The 20,930-nt window shown below is 45.2% G+C and overlaps 1 protein-coding gene and 1 long non-coding RNA gene across 3 annotated transcripts in view; one reads left to right on the forward strand and one right to left on the reverse strand.

Moving 5' to 3' along the window:
* The window catches only part of LOC123576826, a 44,856-nt gene extending 29,767 nt beyond the window's left edge, over positions 1 to 15,089 (reverse strand). Inside the window, exon 1 of the long non-coding RNA XR_006701601.1 lies at positions 14,892 to 15,089. This is a non-coding gene — a long non-coding RNA (uncharacterized LOC123576826). The remainder of the gene's footprint in view (positions 1 to 14,891) is intronic.
* Positions 15,090 to 16,670: 1,581 nt separating this feature from the next.
* On the forward strand, positions 16,671 to 20,395 carry LOC123576824. Of its 2 annotated transcripts, none has more exons than XM_045438213.1 (3): positions 16,671 to 17,868; positions 18,097 to 18,774; positions 19,232 to 20,395. In XM_045438213.1, exons 1-2 carry the CDS (start codon positions 16,990 to 16,992, stop codon positions 18,481 to 18,483), a joined length of 1,266 nt encoding a protein of 421 aa, XP_045294169.1. In that variant the 5' UTR covers positions 16,671 to 16,989; the 3' UTR covers positions 18,484 to 18,774; positions 19,232 to 20,395. The 2 variants fall into 2 exon arrangements, with proteins under 2 accessions (XP_045294169.1, XP_045294170.1); XM_045438214.1 differs by having other exon boundaries at positions 16,671 to 17,850; positions 18,081 to 18,774.
* Positions 20,396 to 20,930: the final 535 nt, after the last annotated feature.

A 20,930-nucleotide genomic window follows, 5' to 3' on the forward strand; every position in this document is an offset into this window, starting at 1 on the left:
GTAATGTTTTCCATTCTTCCAAATATATTATTTCCATTCTTTTCCTAGATACTTTTCTCCTTGAGTCTTTTGTCTTCCTGCTCCAAACTAGAAGGTCTGTTATCTTAGCTTGCCACAACTGAAATCCTGGGATTTCACTCTCCATGTTGGTAAATTTACCTCAGTTTGTGCCTAGCTGAGGAGGCAATGAGGTAGAAATTTAGTTCATCCTTAGCTTACCAACCTGTGCATCCTAGCAGTTGCAACTGGCTACAGGGGACCCTTTTTCTAACTCATCCTTACAGAAGGGAGAGTTGTTTATGGTTCACACAAAAGCTCCATTTAGGCAGCCCTGGCACTAGATTCCTATTTCCTTGATCTGGTGATATCTTCATTTCTTTATGTCTTGTATTTTTTTTTTTTTTTTAAAGCAGAGTACATCTAGTAAAAGGAAAATTTTTTAAACTTTGTATGTTTTTAAATGTTTTTGCTCTTACACTTGATTGAATGAATTCTGGCTCAGAAATCATTTTTCTGCAGAAATTTAAGGTATTACTTCATTGTGTTTTGCTTCTAATGCTGATGTTGAAAAGGCCAATACCATCAAATCCTGATCCTTTGACCATGACCTGTGTTTTCTCTAGATGCTTTTAGAAAAGTGTCTTTTTATCTGCGGTATTCTGAAGTTTTGTGACCATATGATCGACACCTGGTGGCCTTTTCAATCTTGAATCCTTCCTTCCATTCTTTTTCCTCCCTCCCTCCCTTCCTTCCATTCTTCCTCCCTCCCTCCCTCTCATCCTCCCTCCCTCTGTCCCTCCCTCCCTTCCTTCCAAGAGCCTGTGCAGGGGAGGGACAGAGGGAGAGAGGGAGAGAGAGAATCTTAAGCAGGCTCCATGCCCAGCACAGAGCCCCACATGAGGCTGATCTCATGACTGCAAGATCATGACCTGAACTGAAATCAAGAGTTGGTCATTTAACTGACTGAGCCTCCCGCACCCCTTGAATCATTTCTTGATAATGTTCTCCTCTTTGTTTGATCACTTTTTCTGCAATTCCTATTAGTCAGACATTGAATTTCCTGAATCAATCTTCTCATTTTCTTATCTTCTCCCGATCTAACTATTTATCAAGAGTTACTTGGCTTTGGGGTGCCTGGGTGGGTCAGTTGGTTAAGCATCTGATTCTTGATGTCAGCTGAAGTCATAATCTCACACTTTGTGGGTTTGAGCCCACATTGGGCTCTACACTGACAGTGCAGAGCCTGCTCAGGATTCTTGCTCCTTCTCTCTCTGCCCCTCTCTCCCTTCTCAAAATAAATAAACATTTTCTAAAAAATTAAAAACAAAGGGTTACTTGGCTTTGACTTCCAACATTTTTACTGCAATTTTCATTTTGATTATCCTATTTTGAGTTTCTAAGAACTTTCATTATTATTCCCTGGAATTTCTATCTTTTTTTCCGTATAGCAATAACATCCTGTCTTTGCCCTTGGCTTGTGGATATAATATCTTATTTATCTCCCCAAGTATATTAATTATAGCTATTAAAATATGATTTTTTCTGCTCTCTGCATTGCTTTGTTTCCTCTGAGTTATCTTCCTTGAATGGGTGGTGATCCTTAGCTGTCTTTTCATATTTAAAATTAATGCATTAGGGGCAACTCTCTGGCTCCGTAGATACAGCATGCAACTATTGATTTTGGGGTCATGAGTTCAAGCCCCACACTGGATATAGAGCTTACTTTAAAATAAATAAATAAATAAATAAAGTGTAAAATTAGTGCATTGAAAAGCTGACTGGAAGTGTGGGGATGGGAGGTGCTTGTCAATTGGTGCCCCTTCCTGTGTAGTGAAAAGGTAGGAAGCCAGCTTTTGGGGAGGACTTCCATAAGTCAGTGTCTGTATTGGTCAGCTTCTTTCCCTTATAAACAACCACAAAATTGCAATGGCATATAACACAAGCATTTATTTCTTGTGTCTTCCAACTGCAGGCTGGGTTGTGCTGGGCTTGATTCCAAGCCTCGGGTTGTAGTCAGTTCTACTCTCCATGTCTCTCATCCTCCTCAGACCATGGTATGCATTTGTCTCATGGTAAAGCAGGGGACCAAGAGAGCAAACCAACCATGCGAGCCTCTCTCGAGTCTCTGGTCATTTCATGTCTGCTAACAGTGCCAAGCAATTCACACAGCCAAACTCAAAGTGAAGAGTGAGACAGTACACTCTACTTTCCATGAGACCACATGAACGAGGAGATGAACTTTCTTACACAGGAGTCAAGAACTGGGACCAACAATCCAATCTAATATTCTACATCTTTTATCTCAGGCCATTTGGTGTTTCTCCAAAACAGTCCTCCAGTCTAGTCAGGCCTGAACACACCAGGCTACTGGTGTTCTCAGGAGCAGGTAGGGGAGAAGATTAGGGCTCTCCTTCACCAGTGACAGCAGTCTGTCCTTTACTCTTCCCATTTGTCATCTAGCCCTTACTACTGTACTCATTGCTGCTTTCCATGTGCTTAATGTTCTTTAGTCCTGAATTTCTCAGGTTAATTTCCTCCAAAGAATACACCTCTAATAGCCTGTGAAAGTGAAGGAGGGAGATTTGCCTGGTTGCTACAGGTGGTGTTAGTCTAAATGGTTTTTGTAAAGTCTCAAATTGACCTTATTTCATCCCTGTCTTCTGAGGTGTTGTCTCTCAATCTCCCTCATTAGTTTTCCCTTCTTCAAGTTCTTGTATTTTTACCTTTCCTCTACCCTGCTAAATTAGTTACCACTCCATTATCTGCTTTCTGTTCTCAGAACTCATACAGAGTAGTTGGATTTACAATTTCATCAAAGATGCATTTTGTGGTTTTGTTCCTCATTGGTTTTGTTTTGTTTTGTTCTGGATTGATTTACAAGGGTTGGGAAAGAAATGTCTTTTATTCTTCATCTTAAAACTGGAAATTTGAAGGAGAAATACAATTTGTATACCTATCATTTATTGCCATGTGCAAGGCACTTCAGTAAGCATTTCACCTATGTCACCTTAGTAAATCTTTATAAAATCCTGAGAACTAAATATAATTATGATTATGCCCATTTTATAGGTGAGGAAACGGGGCTGAGTGAGGTGTAGTAACTCAGCCAAGGCCAACAAACTAGTAAACAGTTGCATCAAGATTAGAACACAAGTCTAAGAGTCTACATTGTGGCTAGATTTTATACGGCACTCATTCACCTTTCATCCTTGGCTAAGGACCAACTCCAGGCCAGGCTCTATGCTGAGAGACTGGGATACACAGATGACACAGCTAGCTCATTACTTGGCACACCTAAGTACTCATTAAGTATTGGCTCCTAATTTTTATTATCAATAAGATTAATAAATAATCCTATTGTAATTATCATCACTTTTCAAGAAAGCAAAAACAGGGTAAATTGAGAAATAGTGATTATTTAAGAAAATTTATATCATTACCACTTAAAAAGGCACTTCCTCTCCCTGACATGTCAGTTAATGGAAGTGCTTTTTCACATGTGAAGAATTTTATTTTTAAAAAAAATTTTGTAACGTTTATTCATTATTGAGAGATAGAAACTGAGCATGAGCAGGGGAGGGGCAGAGAGAGGAGGAGACACAGAATCTGAAGCAGGCTCCAGGTTCTGAGCTGTCACCACAGAGCCCAACGTGGGGCTCAAACCCACAAACCCAGGAGATTATGACCCAAGGTCGGACACCCCACCGACTGAGCCACCCAGGCACCCCTCACAGGTGAAGAATTTTAAATTAAACTATTTTCATGAGAAAATCCAAACAATTTGTGCTTTAAATAAGAGTGAATAGGCCTTCTGAGGCCCACCGGGAAAGAGATTAACTGGCAATTAGAAAAATCAATCTCTTAACTGAAAGTTTTAATAGCTTCCTTTGTTCTTTTATCCTAATGTGTTTCTTGGCCCTAAGCAGAGCCTGAAGAGGAGGCAGAGCTGTGAGGGTTCCTTGCAGGGTGGGAGTGGGGGGGGGGGGGCTTCACTTAGGACCTCATAGAGATTAAGCCTGCGTCTTAGTCACTTAAGTATTATGAATATCTTCTCACTGGGGATTCTCTACCTCTTTTACAGTGTGGAAAACTATAAGGAAGCTTGGGAAGCTTATAACTTGGGAAACTTTTATAGCTTGGAAACCGAGGCTCAGAAACCACATCATATGCGATTTCTGTTTCGCATCCTTCAGAAACCAAAGCTGGCTGACTGAAGGGAAGGGAATTTTTAGGCAGGGATGTTGGGAGCAGGGTGGGAGGGGTGGCTGGACAGCCTGGACCAGAAGCAGGCAGGATCCTGCGGGTGACAAGGGGCAGAGGCAGGAACCAAGTCTAAGAGCAGGAAGGTCTGGCCTCAGCTCTGCCAAGCTTTTCAACACTCAACTCAGATTTGATTTCCAGAATCTGGAATCACCCGACTGCCAAGCACTTTAGAATGTATACATAAGCCAGCAGCTTCAGCATCACTTGAGAGCTTGTTAGAAATGCAGAATCTCAGTCCCCACCCTGGACTTCTACATCAGGATCTACATTTCAACAGATTGCCCAGATCTGTGCATGCCACAATTTGGGAAGCACTGGGCAGAGCCCGTAAAAAACATCCAATCTCTGATCAACTTCCTCCTGGGGAAGACGCAATTTCTCAACAGGAAACTTGGGGTGCTTCTAACAGTGAGCAGGATGAGTGAGGAATGGACTCTAGGAGATCCACAAAAGGCATCCCTGGAATTCCAGCACAAGCTGGTCTCCACCAAAGTGCCACCTCCTATCCATCCTCAGGACCTATGAACAGACAGTTCCTGGCGGCAGTAGGTCAGGGTTTTTTACTCTAGCTTTGCTTTCTTAGGGGCTTCTGACATCTGAGAGATCTGAGAGAGGCCTCTGCTAGAACACCCTGGATCTTTTTATTTTTTTTATTAAAAAAAATTTTTTTTAATGTTTACTTATTTTGGAGACAGAGAGACAGAGCGTGAGCAGGGGAGGGGCAGAGAGAGAGGGAGATACAGAATCTGAAACAGGTTCCAGGCTCTGAACTGTCGGCACAGAACCCGATGCAGGGCTCAAATCCACAAACCGCGAGATCATGACCTGAGCTGAAGTCAGATGCTCAACCGACTGAGCCACCCAGGTGCCCCACCCTTGATCTTTTTAAACTAATGAATGTTAAAACCTTTCCCCCACTCTTACACAACTTTTTGGATAAAGATAGACTGTTAAGCAAGCAGCTGCATTCTCCTTTTCTCAGTGGTGCCTCTTTCAAAAGGAGCAGCTATAGATTTATTGCTGTATTGGGGGATGATGAAGATTAAAGTTTTGTAAGACTTTGAATCCAGTTGCCAAGGGACATAGCAAGAACCAGGCTTTGTAGCACAAAGGCTCTGAACAGTAAAAGTAAGATTTGACCTCCGGAATGAGCAGCTTTACATCCCTTCATCTGGCATTGCCTTAGCAAGTGGCTTTTACAGAGGAGGCCTTCTTTGGAGACTCTCCCCCTATCCTGGAACCCTATCCCCTTTTCCCCTCAGGCCTCTCCTGGGTGAGCATAACAGACTCACGGTGGTCTGTTCAGAGTAGGGCAAGTAGACCGCTATCCTTGGTCCTGAAGCAACTTTATGAATTGCAGCAGTAATTCACCACCTAGCTACAAATCTAAGTCAATGGGGGAAGCTTGATAAAGGTACTGCCCCATCCCCAGATATTCTGACTCAGCTTCTGCCTTAAAAACAAAGGAACAACAAACACACCCAAAACAAGAACCCAGATGAATCTGATAGTTGGCCCATGGATTACAGCTTGGAAATCACTTTCCTAGGGTATGCTTATTGCTAAGCCTATGCAGTAGGCATCTGTTGGATTTTTTTGTGTTAGCTTCCATTCCCCGATCTTTGTAAAATGTACGAAAAGAAGAGTCATTCCTCTCCATTCTCAGGCTTGGGCAAGGCTGGCCCAGGTCTAGAACATCTAAATTATATCAACTTCCCAACCTCAGTTACTGACTGTGAGGTGCCTCAGTGTGAGCCACAGATAGAGTTGGGAGGTGTGAGGTAAGGCCCTTCATTTTAATGGAGCCAGCCCAGAGGCTGGCAGACCTGAGAGATAGAGAGAGGCCAGGCACAAATGACCTTGTTTGAGCCCCTGAGCCAAGTGGGTTTGAAGTCAGAAATTCCCCTGGACTTTTCAGATAGGAGAGCCAATACAATACCTTTGTTGCTTAAACCTGTTTGGGTCGGATTAATGTCACTTGCAACCAAATCTGACTACCTTTCTTGGGACTCTGGTGACTCTTATGTATCCTCTCCTGAGAATCTCTTCTCCAAATTTTGAACCAAGCAAGAGAAGAGGCAATATGGAGGAAAAGATCTGGGGCCAGAGTGAGAACAATGGAAAGAAGCTAAGAGGTTGCCAGGGAGGAATGACTCTAATTTGGACACTGTTTTCAAATAATGAGTAAACAAGGATGAAACCTCATCCAACCATGGCCTAAAGATCACTTGACCAAAGAAGACTCAAAAGCATGGGTGGGCCCAGGGGACCAGGCAGGACCAATATCAATATACCAGGAGAAATGTCCTAAGTTCCTATGTTGAATGTCACCGAAGTATTAACAGATGTTCTTTGTTTTTATTTTCTATCTGAAAAACATAGTTACTTTTACTCTGTCCCTGATATTTTTATTTCCATGGTTGGTTTCACTGCAGCTTTTTGTCTGACATTTACAATGTTTGTGCTCTCTGAGGAGCTTGGGCAGTGTGACCCCTCCAGCAGCACACTGAGCTCAATTTGCTTCCTCCTATGGTACTGCAGGGTGGTGACTGTGTATGATAGTCACACTCCCAGGAGTATTAGATCCATAACAAAAAATACTAAAAGATCAAAAGGTCTTCAGGACTGGATGCAATAACCCCCAGTGGTATAATTCCAGAGCATCATTTCTCTAAGTAGAACGTACATACAGGAGTGGAGAAGCATGACAAAAGTGTGTGTGCCTTTTCCATGTGGTTTTGAGAGTACCCTGCCTGGCTAGGGTAGGAAAAAAAGTTCCAATTAGTGGATGTTGAAGTGGGTTAATGTTTGTATTATGGGAGAAGGTAGAATTGCCCGGCAGAGGTTCTGGGACAGAGGTAATTAAACAAGGAGTAAGGGCCCAGATGAGAGACCTCTAGAGAGATGTGAAAAGTCAGGGTAAAACATAAAAAAAAAGCTATTTTTAGGCACGCAAGATCAGACTGCAGGACAAGTGGATCTAGGCATCTGAGGATGGTCATTAGAAATGACTTGAAAGCCAGTGAGTCTAAGCGGAAAGTGTTAAGGCAAAAGCTATGGTGTTTGAATGACTGTCAAGGGATGTGCAATTTTTAACAAATTCTGGGGGATCAGATGCCCCTGAGCTATATGCAAAGCCCAGGAAAACAATTTGTCCCTTTTTGGACAAAGGTTGCTCCTCTAATGTGGTGCAAAGTAATTAGATCATGAACATCATTATTATGCCCATCTTTTAAGATGTTGTAGCTGAAAGTTTGGAGTAGAGAGGGAGACACAGTGGATTCTGGGGGCTGCTTTATTATCTGATTCTTGGCCTGGGAAATTGTTATAAGTGAGCTCACCTTTGATTGTTTGTTAGACTATACAATGGCGTTATTGGACTTTTCCATATATTTCAAAATAAAACAGTAAAAAAAAGTATTCAAGTGCTAAGAGAGAAATATTCTAAGTCATCAAAAGAGACTGACAATCAAGAAAGAGGGACCATCCTCTAGGGGGATGTTATTATACAGCCATTAGAAATAGTGTCTGGGGGCACCTGGGTGGTTCAGTCAGTTGAGCGACTGACTCTTGACTTCAGCTCAGGTCATGATCTTGAGGTTTGTGGGATAGAGCCCCATGTTGGGCTCTACATTGGCAGCACAGAACCTGTTTGGAATTCTCTCTCTCTATCTCTCTGCCCCTCCTCTGCTGGCAGCTCTCTCTCTCTCTCTCAAAATAAATAAATAAACATTAAAAAAAAACTTTAAAAAAAAAACAAACAAATAAGGCACCTGGGTGGCTCAGTCGGTTGGGCATCTGACTTCAGCTGAGGTCATGATCTCACAGCTTTGAGTTCAAGCCCCACATCAGGCTTTGTGCTGACAGCTCGGAGCCTGGAGCCTGCTTTGGATTCTGTGTCTCCCTCTCTCCCTGCCCCTCCCCTGCTCACACTCTGTCTCTCTCAAAAATAAACATTTAAAAATTTAAAAAAGAAAGAAATAGTGTCTGAAACGCTTTTCTATGAGAAAACACAGATATGGTGTTGAGTAAGGAGGCTACATATACGTAGGTACCATAATATCTATAAAAATACAAAATATGTGTACGTACAGGAAAAGGATTGGAAACAAATGTGCTATCATCACATCACTTATCCCTATTTCCTAAAATGAAGGAAGGTTGTTTTGGTAGGGCTTTGGCTAGTGCTGGTACAATAAATACAGTGTAATTGTTAAGAGCATGTTTAAGGCTTTAGAAGTCCCATTTATTAGTTGGGTCCCTTGGACAAACTGCTTAATCTCTCTGGAGTTATTATAATAATGCTGTTGGTGAAATGGGTTCTGAGCAAAACAGACAGTCTACTTAAAATCTCCCTATCCTGCCACCATGGTTTAAGGAGGTCTGATTTATTACGCCTACTCCAGCCCAACTTTGAGGAGATTTTCATAATCTGAATTTTTTTTCTTACTTCTTATGGAGTAAGAATGAGAGGATTGTGAAGGGTTCAGAGCCCGTTTGGGACCATGACTTGCTGCTTGCATCTATTTTTTGTTTTGTTTTGTTTTTTAGTGATATTGCTTGATCCTGTGGGGGAAGTTGGGAAGGGTGAATTGGGGCTCATGCCATGCCCTGGGACTCTAAGATGTACCTCACTGCAGCCTGTCTACCCAGATTTCTGTCACACAAGCATCAGGGCTGGTTGGCAGGGGGCAAATTCCATCGACTTTGATCCTACTTAGGGAGACAAGCTTTGGCAATACTAGAAATCAAAACATTTCTCCTGCCAATCACTAGCATAGAAATATTTTGAACTTATAAAATCTTTAAAAACAACTTTTTCTTTCTGAACCTTGATAATTAATATGATCCATGGTTATCTTTTGGGTAAAGAACATTTATGATGAGATTTGGCAGAGGAAAATTCCCAGAACATGGGCCCAAATGCCTTTCATGTTTCTTCATTCTTTTGTAGGTTAGAGAAATACAATCAGAACTTTGGAAGTGTTCTAAAATACCGCCCTTGAAAGTTGTTTTAGAGATTTGCTGAGAACAGAGCAGTAGTCTGGGACTCAGGTTCTAGTTCTGTAGCCAACCAGCTGTGGAATTCAGAACAAGGTACTTCATACCTCAAGGCCTGGCTTTCCACTTTAGAATGGGTTTGTTCTAGTCCACAATCTTTGGATACACGAAATCAAAGTTTACCCAAGCCACATCAGGTAAAATGTGTATGTGCAGATACTGAGTGGGAAGATGGAAAGATCACATAGAAGCTAAGCACAGGAAGTGAGGTCAAGCAGGGCTTCATGGGAACATTTTCTTTCTGTTTGCCTCTCTTGGGGGCAGTGTGAGTGTGTCTCTTGGCTGGTTTCTGCTTCTCCCTGTGTTCCTCCATTCTTTAATCTCTGAGCCCCTCACCTTCCAGTTTGAGTGCCCGACAACTAACCATAACACTTCCAGTCTCTTAAATCAACTTTAGAAGAGGATATTTGATTGATCATTTTGTGCCCATCAGGGCAAGGATGTAATAAGTTATAAAATATTAGCTGGTCTTTGAAACGGCTGTTTAAGTCAAGTACCCATCCCTGGTCCAGTGGACTATGGTTGCGGGTAGCTGGGTGCAGACCTGTCCTTGATGAGGCTTGGATGGCACAAGCAGTTAATTCTATCTTGTGGCGAAGTAATATAAACCTCATCGGACAAGGATCAGAGGACAGAATTGTGAAATTGCTTTAGAGATTGTCAAGTGTAAATTTACAATATCCTAATTATTATTCAAAATTATCGGGACTTAAAAGAGAACAAAGAATGAGAGTCAGGAGATGACTTGAAGGAGCTCCCAATGGCCAAGTCTGGGTACAGTTTGAGCAATGAAATGAGTAATAATGGTGATGGATTATTGCTCACAGTAAAATAAGTACAAGTCCTTGGTGACACAAGTAGTTGGATAGGGGCGCCTGGGTGGCTCAGTCGGTTAAGCATCAGACTTTTTTTTTTTTTTTTTTTTTTTTTTTTTTAATTTAAAAAAAAAATTTTTTTTTCAACGTTTATTTATTTTTGGGACAGAGAGAGACAGAGCACGAACGGGGGAGGGGCAGAGAGAGAGAGGGAGACACAGAATCGGAAACAGGCTCCAGGCTCTGAGCCATCAGCCCAGAGCCCGACGCGGGGCTCGAACTCACGGACCGTGAGATCGTGACCTGGCTGAAGTCGGACGCTTAACCGACTGCGCCACCCAGGCGCCCCCAGACTTTTTATTTCTGTTCAGGTCATGATCTCATGATTGGTGAATTTGAATCCCATGTCAGGCACCACGCTATTAGTGCAGAGCCTGCTTGGGATTCTCTCTCCCTTTCTCTGCCCCTCCCCTGCTTGTGTGCTTTCTCACTTTCTCTCAAAATAAATAAATACACTTTTAAAAAAAGTAGTTGGATAAACTTTAAAATGCAGGAAAAGGGAAAATTTTTCCTTATAATAGAATGCCAATTTAAAAATGTACAAGGGATGGGATGCCTGGGTGGCTCAGTCAGTCGAGCGTCCACCTTCAGCTCACATTATGATCTTGGGGTTTTTGAGTTCAAGCCCCACATCAGGCTCGCTGCTGTCAGTGCAGTCTGCTTCAGATCCTCGGTCCTCCTCTCTCCCCTCCCCTGCTCATGCTGTCTCAAAAATACATAAAACATTTTTTTTTAAAAAGTTCAAGGGATGATTGAAATAGAAAATCACCACTTGGCAAATACCATAGTAATAATTGTTGCAAACAAGGATTATCAATGGATGCTAAAATTTGTAGGTAAATGTATGATATTTACATAATCTCAAAGTATTTCTCCATAAGATACTTACTACTTGCAAAGGGGAAAGTAGTAACTTTACAGTGGAGAAATATGGCAGATACCACTTATCTAACAGTTCAAAGTTAACATCATTAGTAATATTATGTTTTGGCATTCTGATTTGATACAATGAGAAAGATACAAATTAACTTCTGTGGTATCCTTTTAAAAAAAATGTATAACCTGGGGCACCTGGGTAGGTCAGTCGGTTGGGCATCCAACTTTGGCTCAGGTCATGATCTCATGGTTTGTGGGTTCAAGCCCCACGTTGGGCTTTGTGCTGACAGCTCAGAGCCTGGAGCCTGCTTCGGATTCTGTGTCTCCTTCTCTCTCTGCCCATCCCCCGCTTATGCTGTCTCAAAAATAAATAAATAAATAAATGTAAAATAATAATAATAATAATAATAATAATAATAATTAAAAAAATGTATAACCTGAACTCAACCATGAGGAAACATGTAAACTTAAATTGAAAGATACCTTACGAATCACTGGACAGTGCTTTTCAAAGTGTCAAGGTCACGAAAGACAAAAAAAGTCTGAGAAACTCTCCAAGACTGGAGAAAATTAGGACACATGAAAACTAAATGCAACGTATAATCCTGAATTTGATCCTGGGCCAGAATAATATAATTCAAGAGATCATCAGAAACACTTGAATAAAGTCAGATTACTAATAGTGTTGTATCAATTCTAATTTCCTGGTTTTGATCATTGCTTTGTGGTTACAGATGATGTGAACCTATGAGTAAGTTGTAGAAAGGATGTGCAAGAATTCTTGTACTACTTATATAATTTTTTTGTTTTTATCTATTATTTTATTTTTTAAAATATCTCTAAATCCAACGTAGGGATCCAACTCACAACGTGGAAATCAAGAGTCTTACACTTCACCAACTAAGCCAGCCAGGCACCCCTACAATTTTATTTATTTATTTTTATTTGAGAGAGAGAGAGAGAGAGAGAGAGATCGGGGGGGGGGGAGGGGGAGAGGGGGGGGAGGGGGAGAGGGGGAGAGGGGGGAAGGGGGAGAGGGGGAGAGGGGGAGAGGGGGAGAGAGGGAGAGAGGGAGAGAGGGAGAGAGGGAGAGAGGGAGAGAGGGAGAGAGGGAGAGAGGGAGAGAGGGAGAGAGGGAGAACCCAACCCACAACCTTGGGATCATGACCTGTGCCGAAATCAAGAGTTGGACGCTCAATCAACTAAGCCAACCAGTCACCCCTACAATTTTATTTTTGAGCTTGAAATTATTTCAAAATTTAAAAATGTTCAAAATTCAAAAAAATATTACCTTTTGTGTAAAAAAGGAATATACTCACTGACATTCTTGAATCTACCTGGTATACTTCCTAAGGAAAATGCAAACAATTGGTAATCTTTGTTGCCCCTGAGGTTGGGAACTGGGAACAAAATAGTCGAGGGTCAAGGTTGAAAGAAAGACTCTTTACAACATCCTTTTTCTTTCTTTTCTTTTCTTTCTTTCTTTCTTTTTTGGTATTGTTTGAGATTTAAAAAATTATTATGTACGCATTATCTTTAAAATATCATTAAACTGGGGCGCCTGGGTGGCTCAGTTAGTTAGGTGTCTGATTTCATCTTAGGTCATAATCTCACAGTTCTCTAGTTCCAGTCCCACCACCGGCTGTGTGCTGACAGCTTGGAGCCTGCAGCCTGCTTCGAATTCTGTGTCTCCCTCTCTCTCTGCCCCTCCCCCACTCACACTCTGTCTCTGTCTCTCTGTCTCTGTCTCTCTCTCAAAAAATGAATAAACATTAAAAAACTTTTAAAAAATTACATATCATTACACTACCAAAACCAATTTGTCTTGTAAAATCTGGATTCATTTCACCAAAGCTTAGTAGAGCCAGATATGCCCTTTTAAAGACACTCACTTCTTACTCATTGTCCCAATCTCTCGAAAGAACTTAAGCCAATGTAATTATTCCCATGGAAACTGAAGAGATACAGACCAAGGTGGGGGCGGAAAAAGCAAGAAGCAAAGTTTATTTATTTATGACTATTTGAAACTTTTTAGGTCGCTCTCTATTTTCTGTTCATGCTACACGAAGTCTTTAAAAACTGCTAAATGTATAACAATTCTGCATTAAAGGAAATGACTTACCACTAAAACCAAGTGAAATGTCACCTTTAGTATTAGGCAACATCTGGATAACTAAGACCAATATAAAATGTAAAAGTCTATCTTTTTGTGCTTTAAAATCTTGGAGACAGAAGTGTGGGACTCAAGGAATTTAACAAAAATCCCCTGCCTCTGGACAAGCAGAGCAAGACTAACTCCATTTTGTACTACACCCACCATCTCATGTATAACCCCCACATGACCTACTTATTGCTTAAGACACTCCCCCACCCTAGTCAATACGGAACCCTAACCACCAAAGAATGTAAACCCTGCCTTTTGCCCGCCAAACTCGCGCGCTAATTCTGACCAGAGTGATAGGCTACTTCAAACAGTTACTATAGGGTAAATTGTAATTCAATTGGCCACCTGCGTGTGGACTGACAGGACTATGCAACTTTCTGTGGGTGTTACAATCTCATTGGCCACTGGCCCCTATGAAACTGCTATGCCTCTTAACCTAGGGGTCCAAGTCCCTGCTCCGCTGTGTCGGGTATACTTGGGCCCAAGCTCGAGCTTGCAAATAAACCCTCATGCGTTTGCATCGGTATCGGCTCCTTGGTGGTCTCTCGGAATCGATATTGGGGGCATTACATTTGGGGGCTCGTCCGGGATTCGAGAGACCCCCCCCAGGGCCCCATCCGGAGGGTCCCACGTCTGGTGAGTGCACTCAACTTCTTCTACCTTTCGCGCACATATTTTCTGAGAGCTCTATACTGTATCTCTACCTGGAGGAATTCCAAACTGTCTTTGGGTCGGCATTGGCTTAAGCGGACGCGCTGGCGAGCCGTCGACCAGGGGTCTTGGGAGACATCCCTTGCCCCCACCAGGAGGACGAAGTCCTCATCTGTGAGGAGGGCCGGCTGCCATTACAGACAGCCAGTCCTTTGTTTTAATGTCTGTTTGTGTCTTGGTGTGGATTGAAATGGGGCAGACACAAACCACCCCCCTGTCTCTTATGCTCTCCCAGTTCTCGGACGTTAAGGAAAGGGCTCATAATTTGAGCACAGACATAAGAAAAGGGAAATTTCAGAACTTACTGCATGTCAGAATGGCCAACCTTTGACGTGGGATGGCCCCGAGAAGGAACTTTCCACCTACCTATTATTTTGCAGGTCAAGGCTGTAATCTTCAAGGACAAACCGGATGGCCACCCTGACCAGGTGCCCTACATCGTGGTCTGGCAGGACATGATTGAAAACCCCCCTTCTTGGCTAACACAATTCTTAGCCCCCAAAGCAGGACCTACCAAGATTCTAGCCCTGCGGAAAGCCGAGAAGGAGACTGACACAAAGGCCAAAACGCCCCTTTATCCGGACCTGATTCATCCGCTGCCCTACCAGGCTCCCCCTCCTCCTTCCGCCCCTCCATTGGAAACACCAGGGGCTGCAGGAGGGGCACCACCCCTCCCTGATGAAGGATCTCCTGTGCGTGGGCCAGCAGCAGGGACACGTGGACGGACCCACCGGGCGGCCCCACTCTCAAATATGGGGCCAGCCAACTCCACTGCCCTTCCCCTCCGCGCCATGGGGCCTCCCGACGAGTCTGGAGAACAACCAATGTTATATTGGCCGTTCTCCACCAGTGATTTATATAATTGGAGAACTCAAAATGCAAAATTCTCCGATAACCCTAAAGATTTAATTGGGCTTTTAGATACTGTTCTCTTTACCCACCAGCCTACTTGGGATGACTGTCAGCAGCTCTTGCAGGTTCTCTTCACCACCGAAGAGAGAGAACGAATACAGGTGGAAGCTCGGAAGTCTGTCTTGGGAAAGGACAGACAGCCGACTCAAAACCCATACCTCATAAACGCTGCCTTCCCCTTATCCCACCCTACCTGGAACTACAACTCAGCTGAAGGTAAGGAGAGACTCTGGGTCTACCGCCAGACTCTAATGGCAGGTCTCAAGGCAAGCCTGCTAATCTGGCCAAGGTATATGATGTAAGACAAGGTAAGGATGAGAGTCCAGCAGCCTTCTTAGAATCACAGAGGCTTTTAGGCAGTACACCCCTATGAACCCAGAAGCCCCAGAAACAAAAGCTGCAATTATGGCTTTTGTTAATCAGGCCGCTCCAGACATCAAAAGGAAATTACAAAGAGTGGAGAGGCTAGGAGAGAAGAGCCTGCAGGACTTAATAATAGTAGCAGAAAGAGTTTACAATAATAGAGAAAGCCCGGAGGAGCAACAGACTAAACTAAGCGACCGGCAGACCCGAAATCTGGCTAAGATCCTGTTGGCTACAACAATGGATGACCCACAGGAAAAACGGAGGCACCTCAAGAAGCTGACTTCAGGGACAGGTAAGGAAGATGGCCCTGGTCCCCAACAGGAGCGCCCTAAGCTAAACAAAAACCAATGTGCTTATTGCAAGGAAGAGGGCCACTGGGTGAAAGACTGCCCTAACAAAAGATCTAAGGCCCCTGCCAAGATATTGGAGATGGAAGACCTGGACGACTAGGGGAGTCGGGGTTCAGTACCCCTCCCCGAGCCCAGGGAAACTCTCAGAGTGGAGGGGCAACAAGTTGAATTTCTAGTGGACACTGGGGCACAACATTTGGTCTTATTACAACCCCAGGGAAATTGGCAAGCAAGTCCTCATGGGTGCAAGGGGCCATGGGGACCAAACAGTACTCATGGACTACCCGAAGAACTGTGGACCTCGTCATGGGCCAGGTATCCCACTCCTTCATGGTCATCCCTGAATGTCCCTACTGGTTGTTAGGTCGGGACTTGCTCACCAAGATGGGGGCACAAATTTGCTTCCACCCCGGAGGGGCAAAAATCCTAGACAAAGAAGGGCAACTGATTCAGGTGCTTGTCCTGAGTTTGGAAGACGAATATCGTCTCCACAAGAAGCCCCCAGCTCCAATGACTGACTTTGACCATTGGCTACAGGAATTTCCCCAGGCATGGGCAGAAACTGGGGGAATTGGGCTGGCCCGACACCGACCGGCTATATATATAGAACTAAAACCAGGGGCAGACCCTGTCAGGGTCCACCAATAACCCATGCCTCTCGCAGTGTGAACGGGAATCACGCCCCACATACAGCGACTACTAGACTCAGGCATATTAAGGCTCTGCCAATCGGCATGGAACACTCCCTTGCTGCCGGTGCAAAAACCGCACTCTAACGATTACAGGCCAGTCCAGGAATTAAGGGAAGTCAACCGGCGAGTCATGGATGTGCACCCCACAGTCCCAAGCCCATACACCCTCCTCTCCACCTTGCCTCCAGACAAAAATTGGTATACGGTATTAGATTTAAAAGATGCCTTCTTCAGCCTGCCTTTAGCACCCGAGCCAAGACCTTTTTGCCTTTGAATGGACGGACCCCAAGAAAGGCATCAATGGCCAACTCACCTGGACTCGACTACCAAAAGGATTCAAAAACTCACCAACCATCTTCGATGAGGCCTTACACAAAGACTTGGGTGAGTTCCATTCTGAGCACCGTCATTTGACCTTATTGCAATATGTAGATGATATCCTGCTGGCGGCGGAGGACCAGGACACTTGCCTGCGAGGCACCAAGGACTTACTCCAGACTATAGCAGCTCTAGGATACCGGGCCTCAGCCAAAAAGGCCCAAATCTGCAGAGCAGAGGTGAGCTACCTAGGGTACAAATTAAAGGATGGACACAGATGGTTGACGGATGTGCGGAAGGAAACCGTCCTAAGGATCCCACAGCCGCAAACCGTCCGTCAGGTACGTGAATTCCTGGGGTCGGCAGGGTTCTGTTGATTATGGATTCCAGGTTTTGCTGAGATGGCCAGACCCCCCTATGAGGCCACCAGGCACCAACAAAATACTGAATGGACAGAGGCCATGAACAAGGCCTTTAATGACCTTAAACAGGCCTTGCTGTCTGCCTTGGCTCTCAGGTCGCCTGACCTAACCAAGCCCTTCTACCTGTATGTAGACGAGAAAGATGGGGTGGCAAAAGGGGTCCTTGTCCAGTACATAGGTCCCTGGAAAAGACCCATAGCTTATCTCTCTAAAAAGCTGGACACAGTGGCCACTGGATGGCCCCCATGCTTAAAAATTATTGCCACGGTGGCCACTATGGTCAAGGACACAGACAAGCTAGCCATGGGGCAAGAGCTATATGTTACCACCCCACATGCTATTGAATGGGTATTCAAACAGCCCCCAGACCGCTGGATCAGCAATGCACATCTGACCCATTATCAGAGCCTACTGCTAAACCCCACCAGAATTTTATTCAAGCCACCTACAACCCTGAATCTGGCAACGCTACTCCCTAACCCAGACTGGGACCCCCCCCTCTGCATAACTATTAAGAGATTTTGGCACAGGTGCATGGAATCAGGGCCACTGCCGAACGCGGACGCCACCTGGTATACGGACGGCAGCAGTTTTGTCCGAGAAGGAATCAGATACGCGGGGGCAGCCGTAACCACAAAGACGGAGATCATCTGGGCAGAGCCATTGGCAGCCGGAACATCGGCTCAACGGGCAGAACTGATCGCCCTGGCCGAGGCACTAACCATGGGAGAAGATAAACGAATAAACATTTACACCGACAGCAGGTACGCCTTTGCCACCGCTCATATCCACGGAGCCCTTTACAGAGAGAGAGGGCTTCTGACAGCAGAGGGAAAGACTATTAAAAACAAAACAGAGGGGCGCCTGGGTGGTGTAGTCGGTTAAGCATCCGACTTCAGCCAGGTCACGATCTCGTGGTCCGTGAGTTCGAGCCCCGCGTCAGGCTCTGGGCTAATGGCTCAGAGCCTGGAGCCTGTTTCCGATTCTGTGTCTCCCTCTCTCTCTGCCCCTCCCCCGTTCATGCTCTGTCTCTCTCTGTCCCAAAAATAAATAAACGTTGAAAAAAAAAATAAAAACAAAACAGAGATTCTTGAGCTCCTAAGGGCCCTCTGGCTGCCCAAGGCGCTAGCTATCATCCATTGTCCAGGACACCAAAAAGCAGACACACCAGTAGCCAGGGGAAACCGGCTAGCCAACTCAAAAGCAAAGGAGGCGGCCCTTTCGGTGACCCAGGTTTTAACAACCACACTACCCGATCCGGGGGCACCGACCCTGCCGGACACCCCCAACTATACTGGCACTGACTTACAACCGATTAAACGCTCGCCTATGACCCAATGCTTGCGTGGCCAGTGGAGGGCCGCAGACTCCAGCATCATCCTGCCAGAGGAACTAGGACGAGGAGTCCTATCCAAAATGCATCGGAGTACTCATGGGAACAAGAAAGATGGAAGACCTCGTACGACATGCTAAGATCATTATTAAGGACTCTTGAGCAAAGATCGAGCAGATCGTGGCAAGCTATCACGCATGCCAGCTAACCAACGCCACCACCCATGGGTCTAACCCCGGAACCCGACTCAGGGGAGACCGCCCAGGAACATACTGGGAAGTAGATTTCACTGAGGTAAGGCTTGGAAAGTATGGGTAAAAGTACCTGCTAGTTTTCATAGATACCTTTTCAGGGTGGACAGAGGCATTCCCCACCAAGCACGAAACAGCACAAATTGTGACCAAAAAGCTGCTGGAGGACATTCTGCCAAGGTATGGATTTCCTGCCAGGATCAGATGCGACAATGGACCGGGGTTCATTTCTAAGGTAACACAGGGAGTAGCACAAATACTGGGGGCGGGTTGGAAATTACATTGTGCTTACAGACCCCAGAGCTCAGGTCAGGTAGAGAGGATGAATAGGACATTAAAAGAGACCTTAACTAAATTAGCCTTGGAGACTGGCGGGGACTGGGTCACTCTCCTCCCCTTTGCCCTATATAGGGTGAGAAACTCACCATATAAGATGGGACTGACTCCCTAAGAAATCATGTTTGATATACCCCACCTATCATTCCTGCCTTGAACCCGAAGTGCTTGCTGAGTTCAATGACCAACAGCTTCTTTTCTCCCTCCAAATATTACAAAGAGCCCATGAGCAGGTGTGGCCTAAGCTGAAGGCCCCTCTATGAGACCGGGCCGCCTCCTGACCCCCATCGGTATCGACCAGGCGATTGGGTGTACATGCGGAGGCACCAACAGCAGACACTCCAACCTCGCTGGAAAGGACCCTACATTGTGATCCTGACTACGCCCACCGCTCTCAAGGTCGACAGAATAACTCCTTGGGTCCACTACACCCATGTCCGGCCAGCTGATCCACACGCCGTCCTCAAGGACTTTGTTCCAGAATGGAAGAGTCAGCCCAACAAGGACAATCCCTTAAAGCTAAGGCTGCGTCATTCCCACTTACCCCACTAATATTACTTGCGCTATACCCCCTCGTGTACACACCCCCACTAACCACTTAATCTAACCTGGCAAATCATCACCCCAAGCTCTAATCAGGTAGTAACCCAGCTGTCAGAGCTACACCCTAGAGGGACCTGGTGGCCTAATCTGACTATGACTTGTGTGAACTATTCAGTCAGGACCCCTGGCACCAAGGCAGAATAGGAATACCGGGATGTGGCACCGAGAGGGCCGAGACAGCCCTCCGAGATACCTGTTTTTACGTGTGTCCGGCCCTCTCTCAGTCTGACCATAATAAGGCCTCCAAATGCAGTGGCTGGACGGACTGCTTCTGCAAAACATGGGGTTGCGAACAAACTGGGATATGCAATTGGCTGTCACAAAACCCATCTGGCCTCATAAAAATCTAACTGAATACTACGCACCCCTCATGCTCGGAACGCCTTTACTGTAATCCAGTCACCATTTCCTTCACGGAGACCGGGAAACAAGAAACAAATTGGGGGGTAGGACTTCTGTGGAGACTCCGGCTTCACCAAAGCGGGTATGATAATGGAGTCCTATTCATGATCAGACAGCTAGAGAAACCAAAAGGTCAGACCCAAGGGATAGGTCCCAACACTGTGCTAATGCCTCCTCAACCTCAGGCAACACCTGCAGTACCCCCTCTGAATCTTGCCCACAACATGTCCAGTGGGGGCACCCCAGTTCCGACTCTCCTCTCCCCTCTCCTCCCCCTCAACCCTTCTCAGCACCCTCTTTGTGCCCTGATGTCCAAGGCTTACAAATTCCTCAACGCAACTAAGCCCAATCTTACCTGATCCTGCTGGCTGTGCAATGACGTCCGCCCCCCCTTCTATGAGGGTATAGCAATAATGGGTCAATATAACATGACCATGGACCCTAATGCTTGCAGGTGGAGCCGAAAACCTGGTAAAGGCCTTACCTTGCAGTCCGTGTTAGGTCAGGGACCCTGTATAGGCACTCCTTCATGCCACCACAAGGCGCTGTGCAACGTTACACAGCCCATAAATAATACAGGGTATTATCTACCGTCCCAAGACAGTTGGTGGGCTTATTCCGAGGGTTTAACTCCCTGCGCTCATGGTCAGGTTATAAACAGAACTGGGGGCTTCTGTGTGCTGGCTCAGCTACTCCCTAGAATCATCTACCATTCAGATGAGCAGGTACTTCAGTAGAAGGGCGCAGATACCCATGGGCGAAATAAAAGGGAGCCCATCTCCGCTATCATCATCGCCTCCCTACTGGGAATTGGATTGGCTGGCGCAGGGACGGGTATTGCCTCACTAGCCACCCAGGCCTCCCACTACAGCCGGCCCCCTAATCATCCTTCTCCTCCTTCTGACCTTTGGACCCTGCCTCATCAATAGACTAGTGGCTTTTGTCAGGGACCGAGTCAATACAGTTCAACTCGTGGTGCTCAGGCAACAATACCA

Source organism: Leopardus geoffroyi, chromosome D2, assembly GCF_018350155.1.
Source record: "Leopardus geoffroyi isolate Oge1 chromosome D2, O.geoffroyi_Oge1_pat1.0, whole genome shotgun sequence".
NCBI lineage: Eukaryota > Metazoa > Chordata > Mammalia > Carnivora > Felidae > Leopardus > Leopardus geoffroyi.

What these genes read in the sequence shown, in the direction of transcription:
- LOC123576824 (XM_045438213.1), top strand. Translation starts at nt 16,990, where the DNA reads ATGGCCAGACCCCCCTATGAGGCCACCAGGCACCAACAAAATACTGAA. An exon ending in CTATTAAAAACAAAACAGAG is followed by an intron (nt 17,869 to 18,096) that starts GGGCGCCTGGGT and finishes AACAAAACAGAG; the next exon opens with ATTCTTGAGCTCCTAAGGGC.